This window comes from Pleurodeles waltl, chromosome 3_1 (assembly GCF_031143425.1).
Source record: "Pleurodeles waltl isolate 20211129_DDA chromosome 3_1, aPleWal1.hap1.20221129, whole genome shotgun sequence".
Lineage (NCBI taxonomy): Eukaryota > Metazoa > Chordata > Amphibia > Caudata > Salamandridae > Pleurodeles > Pleurodeles waltl.
In genome coordinates, this window is record NC_090440.1 from 1903752310 (window position 1) to 1903773315 (window position 21006).

Here is a 21006-nt window from a genome sequence, read left to right on the forward strand (position 1 = left end):
TACTAGTTTTTCAACGACCTTGGTGGGGAAAGGGAGGAGAGAGATGGGGCGGTAAGAAATACAGCCCTGGGATTACCAACACTAAGGGCATTGCCATTTGGGGGTGGTATTACCACAATATTCTGAGCTTTCTTTTAGAATAACAGTGTGGATAGGTTTGCGCAACAATTTAAGCACATCTTTCGCTCAATCCTCTTCTTTTTCTGCACATATAGTCTGCTTATTTTTAGCAAGCAAAATATGTCAGGAAATTTCAGAGGTGCAGGTTACCTACAAACAGTGCTTGAAATGGAAAAATAGAAGTGCAGGTACTCTGTGCCAGAGTACCTGCTTGTTACTGAGAAGTGCCGGTACTCTCTAATTAAAAGTATTTAGTTTTTCCCAAGAAGTGCAGGTACTCTCCCTCTCAAAATAAAAAAGTGCCGGTACTCAGTACCGGACAGTACCGGCCCATTTAAAGCACTACCTACAAATCCCATTTTGCCGAATCGGCTAGTAATTCCCATTATCAGCCAAATCGGGATTCTAAAAGCACCTTTCACGAATCACGATGTTCTTTTTTGTACTAATATAGGCAGAACGTGTTCCCCAGATAAAGAGAGTTAGAACTCACCCATGTTGGGTTTAAATAGATTAAAGATTGTTCTGTATTCTGGCTTTTCCAGTTCTACAGATATAGCATTAAAAAAACTAAAAACTGTAAAAAAAAAAGGTAGCTTGCACTTTGAAAAGAAATATGTATCCAAGCCACAAAGAAGTAGACTTTTGCCTGACATACGACCGGCCCAGAGAACTCAGGTTTTCCCATTAAGTTTTTCTATTTTTCTTTCGAACACAGAAATGCATGTCAAGAAAGAACAAGACTGAAGAACTCGTCTTCACAAGGGTTTCTTGCTCAGCTACTTGCGATCAAGTGCCATTCAACCATAGTGTCACACTTAAGTCATGAAAATGTTGCAAATAGGCACATAGCAAACATAATATCACACATATATCTATTCCCAAAACGTGGCAGCTATGGAAACTTCTTCATTTGTGCCCAGTGTTTTTAAGTTGAGAAATCTTACATTTTATTCGTATATCACCGCATTTTACTGCAACAGTAACTTCAGATGGTGCTTGGATCTCCAATATACAGCTAGCGGGCATCAAATCTTTACCTACATCATCACTGTCCCTATCAAGTATCCCTTACACCCAAATTGTCATTTCCTAATACAGACTTGCCCATAGTTATGGATGGTTAGTGTAGCTTTATCGCCTTTTATTTTGGCACTAAAACGGCGCTAACGTAACTCCATATTTCTATTTTGACGCTAGACCCATCTAGCGTCAATGAGATGCAAGGTAGGCGTTCCCATCCTAAACACAATGCTAACACCCTAGCGCCATGCGTACCTCCCGGTGCAGAAACAACGCGCAAGGTGGAGGCTGACCTAAATAATGGCACGAAGCCCAATTAGCACCATTATTTACCACCAGGGTCAGACCAGGCGTTAGAGTGCAGGTAGGCCCATTTCCATGGTGGAACACCATGGAATGGTCACAGAGATGCCCACCCCAAGCCGGAGCAACACCACCACCCACACCACAGGGACACTACAGGAAGTGGGAGCCCATCCCAGGTAAGTTGGAGGTAAATGTTTATGTATGTGCGTGGTGTGCCATTGGGGGGGCCTTACATGGGGCCCCCTGTCTGGCACTTGGTAGTTTGGGCTTGCCCAGGGGACGCTGATCCCCTATGGTGAACATTGGGGTGGTGGACATGACTCCTGTCTCAACATAGGCAGGAGTCATTTTTTGGCTGCTTGTGCGTCAGAAAATGACACTAGGCTGATTAGTGGCAGAAATCTTGCCTCTAACCAGCCTAATGTAATTTCCGACCCACTAGCGCCATTTCCCCTAACGACATTTTCCCTGGCTAGCATCTTTTTTTTCTTATGCTAGTCATTCCTTAGCACCATTTTGGGTCATTACTTAAATATGGTGCACGGATTGTGCTATGGAATGGCATTAGGTCGTGTTAAAAAAAGAAATGACGCACAGCTGCATTAATGCAGTTTTGTGCCATTTTTCATAAATATGGGCCACTGTGTTTAACTTGAGCCGGTAGTTGCAGGTGGGGCCCACCAGCACTAATGTTTGGGGACCGGCCCCTAGTTTCCTTAACAAACTTTGATCTAGAGAAAGAGAGAGAAAAACACAAAAAGATGGTAAAGAAGGAGAAAGGCAGGAATATAGTGACAGGATGAGGAAGCGGGGATAAAAAAGAAGCTGCAAGAGTGAGACTTAGGGGCAGGAAGTGTCTTATGGTTGATGAAAGTAGCATGCTGTGGAATCAAGACTATACACCGTTGGTAGTCGGCACCCTGACATTCAATAGCACCAGTTGCAGGTTTTTGAGCAAAACTTTGGAACCTCAGCTCTTATGTTTTTTTTGTCAGTTTGGAAACTGTAAGGTGCATAAAGGAAAAGTTACTTTATAGATGTGTTTTGTCTGGAGTTGCCTAATGGATATTGGGCATCAGGTTCAGGGAGCTAAATAGTGGATGGAGCAGGCAAGAGCTAAAGGAGGAAAACCCTTATCCCACACCTATTGTTTCTGCTCAGCAGCTCCCTAATTGTCACATATATCACTTCCATTGATGCCATGTGGATCTCTTCCTATCCTCCCAGGAAAGTTGGCTCCTAGCCACAGCTCACTCTAGCGTTGATGCACAGCTAATTACACCAATTTCTGTTTGCTGCATAAGATGCTACTTAACCATAGGTCAAATTTCTGTTAGTGGCTAACAGTTCACAATACTAATAAAGCACCTTACTTCTGACAGATATATTTATCTGCATAAGCCTCTCCTTTTGAATATCCCCGGACACAGATTGGATCCAGAAACTTTCCATGCCGGTAGTTAGTGCCTGCTACACATCGGCAGCGCAAGCAACACCATAGTGACATCAGTAGATCCATAAAGCACTTCCACCACCTCTGTGACATCAGTTTCCTTTTTTCTGTGCCTTCAGTGTGGACCCGGAACTCACTCTGTGCAGATTTTCTCTCAGAGATTTTTTACTAAGATTTTGGTACAGCACTTCACTTCGGGCCAGATGTAGCAACCGGTTTGCATGTCGCAAACTGCGAAAAACGCAGTTTGCGACATGTAAAACGGCCATCGCGATGCAGAGTCACATTTTGCGAGTCGGTACCAACTCGCAAAATGTGATTCCGACTCGCAAATAGGAAGGGGTGCTCCCTTCCTATTTGCGACTGCATCGCCATGCTGAGTTGCCTTCTGACTGCGAAAGCGGTCGCAAACCAACTCGCAGTTACCACCCACTTGAAGTGGGTGGTAACGCATTCGCAAACGGGAAGGTGTACCCATGGGACCCCTTCCCCTTTGTGAATGTCGCTGAAAATATTTTTTCAGAGCAGACAGTGGTCCAATGGACCACTGCCTACGCTGAAAAAATGAAATCAAATGGTTTCATTATTTTTTTTTAATTGCAACTCGTTTTCCTTTAAGGAAAACGGGCTGCAATTAAAAAAAAAAAATGTTTTATTAAAAAAAGCAGTCACAGACATAGAGGTCTGCTGTCTCCAGCAGGCCACCATCCCTGTGAGTGCAGGGACTCGCTATGGGGTCGCAATTTGCGTCCCACCTCATAAATATTCATGAGGTGGGTCTTTGCGACCCCATAGCGAGTCGCAGAAGGTGTCTGAGACACCTTTCTGCATGCACTTTTGCGAGTTGCAATTTGCGAGTCAGTATGACTCGCAATTTGCAAGTCGCAAACATTTTTCTTGCTACATCTGGCCCTAAATGTCCAGGTTTTAAACATTGTAAAATATGTGACAGACTTATGGCCATTATGAAATCCAATGATGAGTGTATTTGGTGTCCTTGCTCTGGCCACACTACCAAATCCTGCAACTCTGGTCAAAGGATGCATGCCAAGGCTTCACACGAAAGCTCTTTGTGGCCAGGACCCATGATGAATACCAAAACCAGAAGTCCCATCCTCAGTCGGAAACACCAGTCTTCCTTCTTGTGGTCGAGGAAGAACCACAAGAAAATAAGGAGATGTGAGGAATATTCTAAACATCACTCAAAAGGAAAGTCCACAAAATGAGCCCAGACCCCAGAAGATTTGTCTGTCGTGCTGGAATTGGTTAAAGATCTAATTTCAGCAGGAGCAGTGCCGTCGTTCCCATTGACCTAACACTGGCTACAAGACCCTCAACGCCAAGGACGCGCAGCAAGGTCTAAAGTTCTTCAGGACTTTCGGGAGTTCCCCACTCTTACACAAGACCTTGAAATGTTCCTCAACACCATGTTTAACCTCTTTAAGCAGGCTGTGGTCACCCCTGGAGCACCTTTGGGCCACATGGAACCTTCGGGGATGTCTGATGTATTTCTGCCAGCATGGCGGCACTGTTTGTCTCATTGTTTTCTCTTATCTCAGTACACGTGTCTTCAAAAGTGTTAAAGCTGGTACCATCAACGACACTGATATTGACTTTGACACTATTTTCAGAGCCACAAAATCCCTCACTGACTTCGAGACCATCAGATCCCCAGCCGTTTGATTTTTCTCAACGGTTGTTGGAAGAGAAACAGTACAGCAGACAGTCTTCCTACAAAGACATAATCCACTCCCTTTTCAGAACTGATTCCGATCCTTTGGATACTGAGAAGATCCATTGTGTATCACTCATGGATCCTGATATAAGGCTGTGACATTCATTCCTCGCCATTCCTAAATTTAGGCACTTCTATGGTCCGTCTACTACAGGAAGTCATCAGTATTATTACATCACCAAGAAAGCAGTGGAGGTGCTGGAACTTCCTGTACCCTCAGTTGAGACAAAGCTGTACATCCTTACGTATGCCCTTCAACTTTCCACTGAGGCTCCAGAATCCATACTCCCTTTCAACAACCCACTATTGACAATGTTTTGGCAGCCTGAGAAAACACTTTCATGGCGATCAGCATGGTTGTAGCAAGACGATATGCACCTGGAGAATCATGTTTCTCATTTTTCATCCTTTGCTGGACATTCAACTGATTCAGGCCTTATGCTCTATCTGGCAGGTTCTTTTGGCATTTCCCACAACTCCTGCTGATAAGGAATATAAGATATTGGAGCCCTTTTGACAAAAGACAATTTTCTGCTACTGGAAGTCTTTCTTTAAAGTTATTCAGTGCAACCTGCCTCCAGGGACGTGACAAAGAGGTGGAGCAGTGGAAAAAGTGTATGCGGCAAAGGGATGTGAGGAAGGATATGTGAGGAGATCGCGAAGAATGATTAGGAAACCCGGGTATCTCGAGATCATTATACAAAATAAATCTTGGTTCATTGTGGTCTAGAAATTTTATTGTTGTGGGATAGCATAATTTAAATTTTCTGTAGTGTTGTTCCATGTATTTAGTTTTTTTGTGCAAGTTTAAAGGGGGAAGATATGTTGTATTATAGTTGGTGTTCAGTTCTAAGTATTGCCTAGCAACTGCGGTGGAATGTTATGACATGAAAAAAAGGCATTCTGCTCTTAAGTTCTGTCAGGGTTGGATGTGTCTATCTTGTACTAAATAAAAAGAAGGAAGAAACCGTTTTGTGTGTATCGGATCTCTACACCGACAAATGCAGTATATGTTACAAATCAAACAGTCACACCCAATCACAGATCTGGGTGAACAAAAGAATTAATCGAGTAAACCCAGATCTGTGGCTGACGTGAACCTCTAATTTATTCTGCATTCCGTCCATCACTTGGTTTGTTGGCTTTTGTCACAGTAAGTGCACCAAGTATGCCCAACCGTGGGTCCCGGGCTCACTATGCCACTGGATTCAAGCTAGCCTGGCTGATATGGGGTGATACCCCGAAACCAGTCCCAGGATGCTTGTTTCTGGTCCAGGGCAGACCTGGCCTGGCAGTTCGAGCTGGACTGTTCCATGGGGAACAAGACTGATTTGCACATGGCTGATTCCAAACTGGGGTGGCGTATTGAGCAAAAGACTTGATGGCTTAAACCCACATCTGTGACTAGGGGTGAATGTTTGATTTGTTCAGCATTCCGTCCATCATTTGGTTTGTTTACTTTTGTCGTCATAATTTGTAATGCATGACATCAAATGGAATAAGTAGATGTTTGTAATGAACAAGTAGATATATGAAGCATTGCTTTTCTTGACAAGTAGATGTTTTATAAAGTGTCACACCCCTGTGTGGCACAACCACAACAGTGAGCAGTAATGCAGGAGAAATAATTTCACAGCACAGCTTCAATCAGCATCACACGCACAAATCCAATTCCTCCCTTTTGAGCGATCACTTTAAACTTCCTTAGAATCGCTGAGAATTTCCCAGCCAGTTGGCATTGTTTGCACTTTTCTATCAGCAATCTTTGTGAGACTCAGAGCCAAGCAGCAATAGAAGGAACTAACAGGTCTGCCCAGAGTTATTGCCTCACGTTATGTCATGTAGCGTGGCTAAGCACCTGAGGATTATCCAGGCGTGGAAGCAGGTGTGAAGGTGTGAGAGCCACATCTTCAGCATTTTACAGAATTCCAGAAGCAATGAGAAGGCTCTTAGGTGTAGAGGGAGGTTGTTCCTTGTTCTGGGTGCAACAGGAAGGGAGGCAGAGCTTAAATGTCAGCAGACTAGTGAAAGTGGAGGTGGGAGTTGAGGTATGCTGGTCTATTGTTGTGCAGTGCCTTGTATGTATGAGTGAAAAGTTTGAATTGGCTGCATTTGTGCATCGGCAGCCAGTGGAGATCTTTGAGGTGAGGATGATGTGGGTGCACCAGGGGAAGTCCAGGACGAGTCTGGCAGTGGTGTTCTTGATAGTCTGAAGGTGGTGGAGAAGGTGGTTGGGGATTCTGACATAGAGTGTGTGTGACGGTACATCTGGTGCTTTTGGGAATCTATCTTAAGATTTTTTAAGGATGCGTAGCATGTGGAAACAGGTGGAGCTAACTGCGTTTACTTGAGAGGCATTGTAGAATGTGTCATCCAATATGATCCTCATGTTTCGTGCTGAGGTGTTGGACCGAGCTTTGATGGCCACCAGGAGGAGTCCCATTTGGAACTTTTGTTCCCAAAGATCATCTTTCCACATGTCTTCTTTAAGGCAAATTTGACAGACCCTTGAGAGTTGTGTTAAGTCACACATTCTGTTCCTTTATTTTCTGACTCTAGCTTTGAAACATGCAGTGACCGGAAGAAATATATTTTCCAGCTCACATTATCTGCCTTTTCTTTCTGTCATTTTGGTCTTCTCTAATTTTCATATATAATGAAAACGTGAGTATATCACTTGCTATGCTGCTTTTTAAAGCTAGAGCCTTTCCTTGCAGATAATTCTGAAAGTATATACAAGAACGGGAAAACGGTTGTTTAAAAGGGCCAGGTGTCTAGCAGGAGAGCCTCTGCTGGTTTCTCTGTCAGAAAACCTTTGACCAATGACCGGTCCACCACATGGCTGTTCGTCAGGGTAGACCAGAAAGTGAACCCTATTCAGATAGTCTGTTCAACATGCATTTTTCCTGATTGAGAGCACCAGGAAAAGCCGGGTGGTCTTGCATAGGAATAACCCAAATAACCAACCCCAGCCACAGCATATCAGGGTCATTTGGTTTGTGGGGGAGTTTCTGAGAAAAGTTTGCTGGGCCAAAACAGAGTAGTTCCCAGTCGGCAAACTTATTTCTCATCCGTGGGGGTACTGCACTGGTAGAGGCACAGAAGGCAATGAGATCTTTGTCAGTTGGGTATCTCATGATATGGCTGGTGGTTCTCCACCAGGAAAGAAGAGGCTGTGGCCTCTGCTGAGCTGGCAGACTGGCAACCGGTTTCTAAATTACCCTCTTTGTCTATTAAAGTAGAAAGTGCATATTAAACAGCTGGCAGACTGGCAACCGGGTTCTAAATTACCCTCTTTGTCTATTGAAGTAGAAAAGTGCATATTAAACACCACTGAAACCATTGATTTAAATAAATATCCAGTTGGTGTATTGACTACAATGTTACTGGATAAATGGAAAACATAGTGATAAATTGGCTTGTCTTTAAAAGTTCAGTAAACTGAGCAACGGTTCCATAAATACTTGGTTGGGAAAAGCTTATAATCAATCAATCAAAAAAATGTATAGAGCGTGCTACTCACCCGTGAGGGTCTCAAGGCGCTGGTGTGGTGGGAAGGAGGGTCACTGTTCGAACAGCCATGTCTTGAGTTTCTTTCTGAAAAGCAGGAGGTCTTGGGTCTTGCAGAGGTCTGTGGGGAGGGAGTTCCAGGCCTTGGGGGCAAGGTAGGAGAAGGATCTGCCTCCTGTGGTGGTGCGTTTGATGCGGGGGACTGTGGCGAGTGTGAGGTCGGCAGATCAGAGGGGAGTGTGGAAGTTCACTCTTTCGTTGAGATAGGTTGGTCCGGCATTGTGGAGGGCCTTGTGCTCGTGGATGAGGATTTTGAAGGTGATCCTCTTGTCGATGGGGAGCCAGTGAAGGGATTTGAGGTGTGATGAGATGTGTTCATGGCGAGGGAGGGCCAGGATGAGGCGTGCGGCTGTGTTCTGGATTCTCTGGAGTTTGAGTTTGAGTGTGGTGCCGGCGTAGAGGACGTTTCCGTAGTCTAGCCTGCTGCTGATGAGTGCGTAGGTGACGGTCTTTCTGGTCTCTATGGGAATCCATTTGAAGGTTTTTTCAGCGTGCGAAGTGTGTTGAAACAGGAGGAGGTGACGGCGTTGATTTGTTGGGTCATTGAGAGGGAGGGGTCCAGGATGATGTCAAGGTTGTGTGCGTGGTTTGCGGGGGTAGGTGCGGGGCCTAGGGCGGTGGGCCACCAGGAGTCGTCCCATATGGTTTTGTTGGGGCCAAAAATGATTATTTTGGTTTTGTTGGAGTTGAGCTTGAGGTGGTTGGCTGTCATCCAAGTGGCGGTGTCAAGGAGTGCAGCGTGGAGGTTGGTTTTGGCGGTAGTAGGGTTGCGGGTGAGGGAGATGATGAGTTGGGAGTCGTCTACGTAGGAGAAGATGGTGATTCCGTGTGGTTGGAGGATGTTGGTGAGCTGGGTCATGTAAATGTTGAAGAGGATGGGGCTGAGGGAGGATCCTTGGGGGCCACCGCAGATGATTTTGGTGGCAGTGGAGTGGAAAGGGGGGAGGCGGACTTTTTGGGTTCTATCGGTGAGGATGGAGGTGAGCCAGTCTAGGGCTTTGTGTCGAATCCCTGTGTTGTGGAGGCGTGTGCAGAGTGTATGATGGCAGACCGTGCCAAAGGCCACGGAGAGGTCCAGGAGGATGAGTGCGACCGTCTCACCCTTGTCGACTCGGGTTCTGATGTCGTCAGTACATGCGATGAGGGCGGTTTCCGTGCTGTGGTTCTTGTGGAACCCGGACTGGGAGGGGTCGAGTGTGTTGTTTTCCTCAAGGAAGTGGGATAGGCGGGTGTTTACTAGTTTTTCAGCGACCTTGGCGGGGAAATGGAGGAGAGAGATGGGGCGGTAAGAAATACAGCCCTGGGATTACCAACACTAAGGGCATTGCCATTTGGGGGTGGTATTACCACAATATTCTGAGCTTTCTTTTAGAATAACAGTGTGGATAGGTTTGCGCAACAATTTAAGCACATCTTTCGCTCAGTCCTCTTCTTTTTCTGCACATATAGTCTGCTTATTTTTAGCAAGCAAAATATGTCAGGAAATTTCAGAGGTGCAGGTTACCTACAAACAGTGCTTGAAATGGAAAAATAGAAGTGCAGGTACTCTGTGCCAGAGTACCTGCTTGTTTCTGAGAAGTGCCGGTACTCTCTAATTAAAAGTATTTCATTTTTCCCAAGAAGTGCAGGTACTCTCCCTCTCAAAATAAAAAAGTGCCGGTACTCAGTACCGGATAGTAACGGGCCATTTAAAGCACTACCTACAAATCCCATTTTGCCGACTCGGCTAGTAATTCCCGTTATCAGCCAAATCGGGATTCTAAAAGCACCTTTCACGAATCACGATGTTCTTATTTGTACTAATATAGGCAGAACGTGTTCCCCAGATAAAGAGAGTTAGAACTCACCCATGTTGGGTTTAAATAGATTAAAGATTGTTCTGTATTCTGGCTTTTCCAGTTCTACAGATATAGCATTAAAAAAAATTAAAACTGAAAAAAAAATTTAGCTTGCACTTTGAAAAGAAATATGTATCCAAGCCACAAATAAGTAGACTTTTGCCTGACATACGACCGGCCCAGAGAACTCAGGTTTTCCCATTAAGTTTTGCTATTTTTCTTTCGAACACAGAAATGCATGTCAAGAAAGAACAAGACTGAAGAACTCGTCTTCACAAGGGTTTCTTGCTCAGCTACTTGCGATCAAGTGCCATTCAACCAAAGTGTCACACTTAAGTGATGAAAATGTTACAAATAGGCACATAGCAAATATAATATCACACATATATCTATTCCCAAAACGTGGCAGCTATGGAAACTTCTTCATTTGTGCCCAGTGTTATGCTTGGATCTCCAATATACAGCTAGCCCTATCAAGCATCCCTTACACCCAAATTGTCATTTCCTAATACAGACTTGCCCATAGTTATGGATGGTTAGTGTAGCTTTATCGCCTTTTATTTTGGCACTAAAACGGCGCTAACGTAACTCCATGTTTCTATTTTAACGCTAGACCCATCTAGCGTCAAAATATTGGAGATAGCACCATGCTTAGGATGCGCAAACCCATCTTGCGTCAATGAGATGCAAGGTAGGCGTTCCCGTCCTAAACACAATGCTAACACCCTAGCACCATGCGTACCTCCCGGTGCAGAAACAACGCGCAAGGGGGAGGCTGACTTAAATAATGGCACAAAGCCCAATTAGCACCATTATTTACCACCAGGGTCAGACCAGGCGTTAGAGTGCAGGTAGGCCCATTTCCATGGTGGAACACCATGGAATGGTCACAGAGGTGCCCACCCCAAGCCGGAGCAACACCACCACCCACACCACAGGGACACTACAGGAAGAGGGAGCCCATCCCAGGTAAGTTGGAGGTAAATGTTTATGTATGTGCGTGGTGTGCCATTGGGGGGGCCTTACATGGGGCCCCCTGCCTGGCACTTGGTAGTTTGGGCTTGCCCAGGGGACGCTGATCCCCTATGGTGAACATTGGGGTGGTGGACATGACTCCTGTCTCAACATAGGCAGGAGTCATTTTTTGGCTGCTTGTGCGTCAGAAAATGACACTAGGCTGATTAGTGGCAGAAATCTTGCCTCTAACCAGCCTAATGTAATTTCCGACCCACTAGCGCCATTTCCCCTAACGCCATTTTCCCTGGCTAGCATCTTTTTCTTCTTATGCTAGTCATTCCTTAGCACCATTTTGGGTCATTACTTAAATATGGTGCACGGATGGTGCTATGGAATGGCATTAGGTCGTGTTAAAAAAAGAAATGACGCACAGCTGCATTACTGCAGTTTTGTGCCATTTTTCATAAATATGGGCCACTGTGTTTAACTTGAGCCGGTAGTTGCAGGTGGGGCCCACAAGCACTAATGTTTGGGGACCGGCCCCTAGTTTCCTTAACAAGCTTTGATCTAGAGAAAGAGAGAGAAAAACACAAAAAGATGGTAAAGAAGGAGAAAGGCAGGAATATAGTGACAGGATGAGGAAGCAGGGATAAAAAAGAAGCTGCAAGAGTGAGACTTAGGGGCAGGAAGTGTCTTATGGTGGATGAAAGTAGCATGCTGTGGAATCAAGACTATACACCGTTGGTAGTCGGCACCCTGACATTCAATAGCACCAGTTGCAGGTTTTTGAGCAAAACTTTGGAACCTCAGCTCTTATGTTTTTTTTGTCAGTTTGGAAACTGAAAGGTGCATAAAGGAAAAGTTACTTTATAGATGTGTTTTTTCTGGAGTTGCCTAATGGATGTTGGGCATCAGGTTCAGGGAGCTAAATAGTGGGTAGAGCAGGCAAGAGCTAAAGGAGGAAAACCCTTATCCCACACCTATTGTTTCTGCTCAGCAGCTCCCTAATTGTCACATATATCACTTCCATTGATGCCATGTGGATCTCTTCCTATCCTCCCAGGAAAGTTGGCTCCTAGCCACAGCTCACTCTAGCGTTGATGCACAGCTAATTACACCAATTTATGTTTACTGCATAAGATGCTACTTAACCATAGGTCAAATTTCTGTTAGTGGCTAACAGTTCACAATACTAATAAAGCACCTTACTTCTGACAGATATATTTATCTGCATAAGCCTCTCCTTTTGAATATTCCCGGACACAGATTGGATCCAGAAACTTTCCATGCCAGTAGTTAGTGCCTGCTACACATCGGCGGCGCAAGCAACACCATAGTGACATCAGTAGATCCATAAAGCACTTCCACCACCTCTGTGACATCAGTTTCCTTTTTTCTGTGCCTTCAGTGTGGACCCGGAACTCACTCTGTGCAGATTTTTCTCTCAGAGATTTTTTACTAAGATTTTGGTACAGCACTTCACTTCGGGCCAGATGTAGCAACCGGTTTGCATGTCGCAAACTGCGAAAAACGCAGTTTGCGACATGCAAAACGGCCATCGCGATGCAGAGTCACATTTTGCGAGTCGGTACCAACTCGCAAAATGTGATTCCGACTTGCAAATAGGAAGGGGTGTTCCCTTCCTATTTGCGACTGCATCGCCATGCTGAGTTGCTTTGTGACCGCGAAAGCGGTCGCAAAACAACTCGCAGTTACCACCCACTTGAAGTGGGTGGTGACGCATTCGCAAACGGGAAGAGGTCCCTTTGTGAATGTCGCTGAAAATATTTTTTCAGAGCAGGCAGTGGTCCAATGGACCACTGCCTACTCTGAAAAAATGAAATCAAATGGTTTCATTATTTTTTTTGAATTGCAACTCGTTTTCCTTTAAGGAAAACGGGCTGCAATTTACAAAAAAAACTGTTTTATTAAAAAAAGCAGTCACAGACATGGAGGTCTGCTGTCTCCAGCAGGCCACCATCCCTGTGAGTGCAGGGACTCGCTATGGGGTCGCATTTTGCGACCCACCTCATAAATATTCATGAGGTGGGTCTTTGCGACCCCATAGCGAGTCGCAGAAGGTGTCTGAGACACCTTTCTGCATGCACTTTTGCGAGTTGCAATTTGCGAGTCAGTATGACTCGCAATTTGCAAGTCGCAAAAAAATTTCTTGCTACATCTGGCCCTAAATGTCCAGGTTTTAAACATTGTAAAATATGTGACAGACTTATGTCCATTATGAAATCCAATGATGAGTGTATTTGGTGTCCTTGCTCTGGCCACACTACCAAATCCTGCAACTCTGGTCAAAGGATGCATGCCAAGGCTTCACACGAGTGGGAAGTTAAGCTCTTTGTGGCCAGGACCCATGATGAATACCAAAACCAGAAGTCCCATCCTCAGTCGGAAACACCAGTCTTCCTTCTTGTGGTCGAGGAAGAACCACAAGAAAATAAGGAGATGTGAGGAATATTCTAAACATCACTCAAAAGGAAAGTCCCCAAAATGAGCCCAGACCTCAGAAGATTTGTCTGTCGTGCTGGAATTGGTTAAAGATCTAATTTCAGCAGGAGCAGTGCCGTCGTTCCCATTGACCTAACACTGGCTACAAGACCCTCAACGCCAAGGACGCGCAGCAAGGTCTAAAGTTCTTCAGGACTTTCGGGAGTTCCCCACTCTGACACCAGACCTTGCAATGTTCCTCAACACCATGTTTAACCTCTTTAAGCAGGCTGTGGTCACCCCTTGAGCACCTTTGGGCCACATGGAACCTTCAGGGATGTCTGATGTATTTCTGCCAGCATGGCGGCACTGTTTGTCCCATTGTTTGCTCTTATCTCAGTACACGTGTCTTCAAAAGTGTTAAAGCTGGTACCATCAACGACACTGATATTGACTTTGACACTATTTTCAGAGCCACAAAATCCCTCACTGACTTCGAGACCATCAGATCCCCAGCCGTTTGATTTTTCTCAGCGGTTGTTGGAAGAGAAACAGTACAGCAGACAGTCTTCCTACAAAGACATAATCCACTCCCTTTTCAGAACTGATTCCGATCCTTTGGATACTGAGAAGATCCATTGTGTATCACTCATGGATCCTGATATAAGGCTGTGACATTCATTCCGCGCCATTCCTAAATTTAGGCACTTCTATGGTCCGTCTACTACAGGAAGTCATCAGTATTATTACATCACCAGGAAAGCAGTGGAGGTGCTGGAACTTCCTTTGCCCTCAGTTGAGACAAAGCTGTACATCCTTACGTATGCCCTTCAACTTTCCACCGAGGCTCCAGAATCCATACTCCCTTTCAACAACCCACTATTGACCATGTTTTGGCAGCCTGAGAAAACACTTTCATGGCGATCAGCATAGTTGTAGCAAGACGATATGCACCTGGAGAATCATGTTTCTCACTTTTCATCCTTTGCTGGACATTCAACTGATTCAGGCCTTATGCTCTATCTGGCAGGTTCTTTTGGCATTTCCCACAACTCCTGCTGATAAGGAATATAAGATATTGGAGCCCTTTTGACAAAAGACCATTTTCTGCTACTGGAAGTCTTTCATTAAAGTTATTCAGTGCAACCTGCCTCCAGGGACGTTAAACGAATGCCCTAAGGGACATGGCCAACATGGTAGTACCAAACTTACCAGAGTATTTGCAGCTGCACTTTAAGGAACTCCAAAAAGATGCAGCATGATAAATCATCCAATAGAGACTGGATACTGCAAAAGACTCGGTGGTGAGATTGATAGGCACATCTGTTGCCATTTGTCATAATGCGTGGCTCCAAATTTCAGGGTTCTCTTCAGCCAACTAATATACCATTACAGATTAACCACTTGATGGATGCATGGTAACAAGGCAGATTCAGACCTTGATACATTAAAAGAAAGATGAGCAGCAAGATCTGTCAGTTTGCAGTCTCCTCAGTGAGACTACAAACAATGTACAAATTTAGGGGATTTGCAAGCAGCTTTAATTTACATCGGTGACAGCCTTTTCAACCATGGTTTGTTGAGGAAAAATAACACCCTAAAATCCTCTCTTCAGGCTGTGCTAGGACCATAGTAAAGGGAGAACGTGCCTGCCTCTGCCCTCCACTTCCCTCTCCTCCCCTGGCCCTCCCAGGAAGTAGCAGTAGTTCCAATTTGTCGAGCACAGGACTCCTGTGAGAGGCTTGGTGTGCTCCTTTCCACAAGCCTAGTAGGCCATTACTTTGGTCCAGTTGGTCATTCAAACTGAGAAAGGGGGTATACCCTCCCTCTCCCTCCTAGTCTTCCTGCAGAAAATATCAGTGCAGCTGGTACCAGAGCATGAAATTGGGTAGGGGTGTTACTTGAAGTAAATACTGGCTCCTAAGAAGGATAGCGGTTTGTGTTCCAGCCTGGGCGCCAGAGCCTTAACCTTTTTCTTCACAAGAAGTTCAAGAAATTCAAGATGCTGTCCCTAGCTCAGGTGCTTTTGGCACTGAAAGCAATACACTGGATGCTGTCTCTAGACTTACAGGGCGAGTATTTACATACACAGTCACACTCAAGGTACCTGCGATAAGTGGTGGATTCCACTTGCTCTCATTTTGTGGTCCTCCCCTTTGCAGCAGCACCTCAAGTCTTTACAATGGTAATGCCAGTGGTTGCAGCTCAACTTCAAAGATCAGGGTCTCAGTATTCCCGTACGTGGATGGCTGACTGGTTAAAGCCGAGTTGCCAGAGCTACCACCTGCAATCGACAGCAGCACCGCTGATCGAACCGGGCTGTACAATCAATATGCCCACCATCAGTGAGCCCAAATATCATCTGGAGCCCACTCAGTGCCTTCTGTTCATTGGGGCAGTACTGGGTACAATATCACTTCAAGCCTTTCATCACTACTCAGAGAATCTAGGACCACTGGGACATGGTTCTGATGTTTTAGTAAGGGGCTCAAATTCCAGTTCTGGTGGTTTTGTGCCTGCTAGGTCTGCTGGCGTCTTGCATCCTCTTGATCACACATGTATGCTGGCACATGAGAGCCTTATAGTGGTACCTGCAAAGGCAATAGTTCCTGCACAGGTGAGATCTCGTCAGACACCATTGTGGTCTCCTAGGACACAGGTGCAGATTAAGCTTGGTAGGATGTGGAGGAAAACCTTGCAGCAGGCATGCCCTTTCAACGCCAAGTAACTGTAGCTACAGTAGTAACTGATGCCTCTAAACTAGGGTTGGGTGGCCATCTGGAAGAATTCCAGAGGACCAGCTTCTGCATATTAATCTGGACAATTCAGTTGATGCTGAAGGCATTCTTTCCTTCCCTTTGCTGTTGATCAGTCCAGATCCTGACGGACAGCACAATAAGGATGTTGTATGTCCACAAGCAGGGAAGTGTGAGCTCTCAACCTCTCAGAGTGAGGAAGCACTGAGACTATGGTCTTAAGCTCACCAGCATGGGGTTTGGCTGGTTGTAAACCATCTATTAGGATCCCTGAACACTAGGGCAAACAGCCTTAGCTGGTTTTGGCCTTAATATAGTTATAACTTTTCTGATGGGGTCTCCATTTGAACCCTTTCACAGTTGCCAGTTGAGGCTTTTGATTATTAAAACAGTTTTTCCAGTTGTCCATAACTTCAGCAAGAAAGGTCAGCGAACTGCAAGTATTGAGTTAACACCCTCCATTTCATTTGCTTTTTCCATGACAAGTTGGCCCTTCAAATGACAGTTACTTTCCTACCAAATGTGGTAACCCCATTCTACCTGGATCAGTCCATCACCCTTTCTTATTTTTACATCCCTCCACACCCAACCAAGGAGGGAGAGAAGTTGTTCAGACTAGCAACAAAGAAGATGGTCAGCTTTTACATCGAACACACTAAGGAATTCAGAATGGATGACCATCTTTTCATAGGGTATACAGGCAATAGAATAGGAAACAGAAAAGAACCCTATCTAGGTGGATCATTCTGTTCATTAAGATGTGCTATTCCTTGGCCCATAAATATCCTCTGGAGAGTATACAGGGTTAATTCCATCAGTACTAAGACTTTCACCTCAGCCACGGCAAGAAGAGTTCCATTACGCAGGGCAACAACATGGGTGACCCATTTACACCCTTGCACAGCATTACTGTTTGGACTCCAAAGTGCAAAGGCACAGCCATTTAGCGTGATTTGTCCTCTTGAATGTCCTTTTATAACTATCCCTTCAAGCCTCTCCTCCAAGTAATCTACTGTGTTTGCTTGCTATTTAAAAGGTGAGGATTCTGCAGGTAGAAGTATCCTTCAGAAGAATAGGTTACTTACCTTCAGTAATGATCTTTCTGCTGGGTACTATGTCTATCCCACCGTCCTCCCCACCTTCTTAAAGGGTGGCCATAAGCCATTCCATTACATCCCAATGTTATTGCCCTGTTTAGCTCTACACGAAACTCCATAAATGTTAACTGTGACAAATACAGTACAGTGCAGCATATATTATACACTCTCAACTGTGCTATACATCTGGAGAAGACACATTTCTGTGACGTCTTATGCCACCTTATATGATGGTGATGTGTTCTCTTTCATGTCATGGGGTTTAGGAATGTGCACTCTGCCTCTGAATGATTCTACTTTCTGATTTCCACTCGTTTATGAATTTACTAATATTTTGCTCTTGGACAATTTCCTATTTGCATCATTAAAACTTGTGAATCTATGAAGGATCTGGAAAAAAAAGTTACAGATAAGTAACTTTCCCTGCTTGTGCAAAGAGTGTTTCACATTTTAACACGTTTTAAAGCTAAGATGATAACTGCTTAAGAATCACTGTTGGAGGTAAGCAACCATGCCTTCTTCATGCTTAGTACTTGGGGATTCCAACTATTTAACGTTATGATAAATCTGCTCCAACCTACTGCCGTTTCTTGAATCAGTTCAAAATACATATATGATCATTTACCTTCTTAGTTTTCTAATACTGGGCAGTGTCAGTAGAGATACTAGGGCCAGTTATGTGGGCCACATACATTTAACTTGTGCTGTATAGATTTCAGATACCTTGCCTTAGAAAGATTAAGAACTGAATGTGGAGATCCTAAATGTTAAAGCTGAAAGTTGTATTTTGGGGGGAGTGTTTCTAACCAAAGGTGAAATCTTCATGTAGTAATATATGTATGAATATATTTAATATTTTAAAGTCTAATTACGTTTCATAAATATAATATATATATTTTTTTTAATAGACACCACTCGTCCACAGCGGTCCTATGAGAACAATGGCTATGAATACCACTTTGTGACTAAGGACGTGTTTGAAAGCATGGTGTATAGTCACAGGTACTGTATCACTGATGGTCGCCCCGGATTGCCTTTGTAACTCTACAGCTACATCCCATAACTACACTATTCATCACAAATTCACTTTCACATCTCTAATGCCTCATTATCTTATCTGCAGATATATCCTATTTCTCACAGTCACAAAGCAGGGTATCTTTGCCTCTGACTTTGCACTAGTATTTAAAAGGCAGATGTGTCCTATCATTCTTGATGGTGTGTTGATGTGTATACCTCATGGCACTCTAGCATGGGTACCTCCAGCAGTTTTTATCATCAGGTTACATAACTCCATTGTTAGACTTCAGCTCCCCTCCATACTGATAGAGCTAATGGACTAAGATATGGGCTATTTAGGTCTACACCTCACATAGAATATGTTAGTTCAGATAATTCCCATTCGCAGATAAGAGTTCTTGCAAGCACGCCAGTATCTCATGATGATTTCTTCTTGTAATTTACACAGAATTATCTTCTTTATTTCATCACTACTTTCAAAGCCACTTATAGCCTTCTTTGCAAATACATGTTTCATCAGGCATGTGTTGCTTTGACTTCTTCAGTGCAAGTAGGTACATATAATATCTATTATAAATCTAAAACTAAAAGGCTTGTACTAATTATACCCACGCATTATAATGTCAACTCACCAAGGGATGCATTTGAGGTACCAGTGCTTACAGAGTTATGAGCCCTTTACCATGATGTCCCCAAAAAACAGCATTACAAAACGATAGTAGAACTAACAAAAATATACTTCAACACAGAAATTATTTTTTCAGTCATGTTAACTGTGGTACACAGTCACTGAGATTACATTTCTATAAGCATATCCACTTCCACATGTTTCTGTCTTGTAAGTACAAATAAACCCAAAGTGAAACATAACATTAATAAGTGAATTGCAGTATTTGGAGACGGTCATGCTTATCAAACCATTTGTGTCTTTTAAATGTGAGTCCAACGTGATTATACTTATACTTAAAACATAATTTTTAAACCAGGGTATGTAGGAAAATCCCTTTCATTTATTGATTTTATCAGTCAAGAATTGCACCCATTTGACTGTTGTGAGGGGATATAGGATATCGTCTCAAATAATTGGTAAGAATATTTTCAAAATTAAGGACCTCTAACTGAGAAACGTGCTTTAATATAATCACAATGAATGTGAGGTCATCGTTGATGAGAATCAGAGCTACTGAGTAGTTACAATAATATTAGAGGCAGTCGATCAATAGATCTTATAAGGGTGCATGTCTCCATCAATTTGTATTCTGATTGTAACCGAACTGATTAAAGACTGCTTAGGCTCAAATTGCTCAGAGAAACAGTAGAGGGGTTATGAAGAGATCAGATTTAAATAGGTTATGGAAGTTTAAGTAGAGCTACGGTAACATTGTGGTCTAACCCTGGCAGACACTATGATCTCATTGTGAAACTTGCACTGTGTCAGTTTGGTTGGCTAAAAGACAACGCGTTTCATTATCTGTGGAAATACAAGTGAGTCAATAAATTCAACCTATTCCAGTTAATAAAACGTGGCTATATGTGGCACTATAAGTTCATCTCACTTGTAGTCACTTGATTACATTTTGAAGATATGTGTTCTCACCCCACTCCTAAATAAACAGGTACAATGCCTTTCGCTTGCCAGTGATAACCAAAATTACAGTCATGGAAGCCACACTTGGCTCTCAACTCTTAAAAATGACTGTTGCCACAGACCTTGTTGGCAAGTGCACTTAGAGGATACTTTAATATAAACTTTAGCCTCTGCGTTTTTCCTTCATATGACCTCTTGCCAAATTGGCAGTTGTCAGCGCGTCGGACCTTAATAAGTAAACTTACAAGGGGACGAAAGAGGTTGATGAACCTTTTGACTCACATTTAGCATGTTCCCACCATAGAATCAGTATATGCAGATCAGTAATCGGTAATCAATCAGTAACATCAATAATCAATTAAAATCAATAACATTAGTAATCAATGGGAGTCAGTAATTATCACACCCCATGACCTCGTAGTCATGAATAACCACACCTTTATGTAAAAGTTAGAATGTTTATTTCCCTATATTAACAATGCTAAAGTCATGTAAGTTAATCTCAAAATCAAATGATAAACATACAGAAACATCACTGGCTGTCCGAGTCTGCGAAAGAAACACAATCTAATCAAGGCTTGAGCTCCAACACATACTAATTCTCAGTACAAATTAATAGCAAGAATAACTGCACAGACAATATCACATACATTTAGTTTCAGCAAAGAACGACCTCAAATGTTATTCCATATAGTGGACTTCATCAATGTGCTCCCGAACTAACATCAGATTAGAATTAACATGTTGGGCCTTATGAAAAACAATTTAGTCAACAGAAATTTGGAAAACATCTAACTATGTCTCTATCAAAATATTGCGGTTGGTACCTAGAAGCAAAAGCAAATAGACATAATAATCAACATTCTAATTCATAATACCTATTCTCAGTATGGATCAGCAAGCAGTACCAGTCTTCATCCTCAGGACATCAGTCTGGTCAGCAAGGATTCAGGATTCAGCATCAAAGTTCGGAATGGGCAAAGTCTTTAAGCATTAAAGTAAGCACGTCTCTTATCAAGACGCTCAGAAAATAATGGCCTCTCCGTAAGATAGAAAATGGGCAAATGCCATAGGCAAAAGACAAATGCACAATGGCCGCTT

The 21006-nt window shown here is 43.6% G+C and overlaps 1 protein-coding gene across 3 annotated transcripts in view; it reads left to right on the forward strand.

Annotated features, from left to right (window-relative positions):
• MPP4 (MAGUK p55 scaffold protein 4) overlaps positions 1-21006 on the forward strand; it is a 245382-nt gene that overhangs the window by 167281 nt on the left and 57095 nt on the right. For all 3 annotated transcript variants that reach the window (XM_069226059.1, XM_069226058.1, XM_069226061.1), the window contains one exon: positions 18206-18299. In XM_069226059.1, the coding sequence (XP_069082160.1) occupies positions 18206-18299 (94 nt within the window). The remainder of the gene's footprint in view (positions 1-18205; positions 18300-21006) is intronic.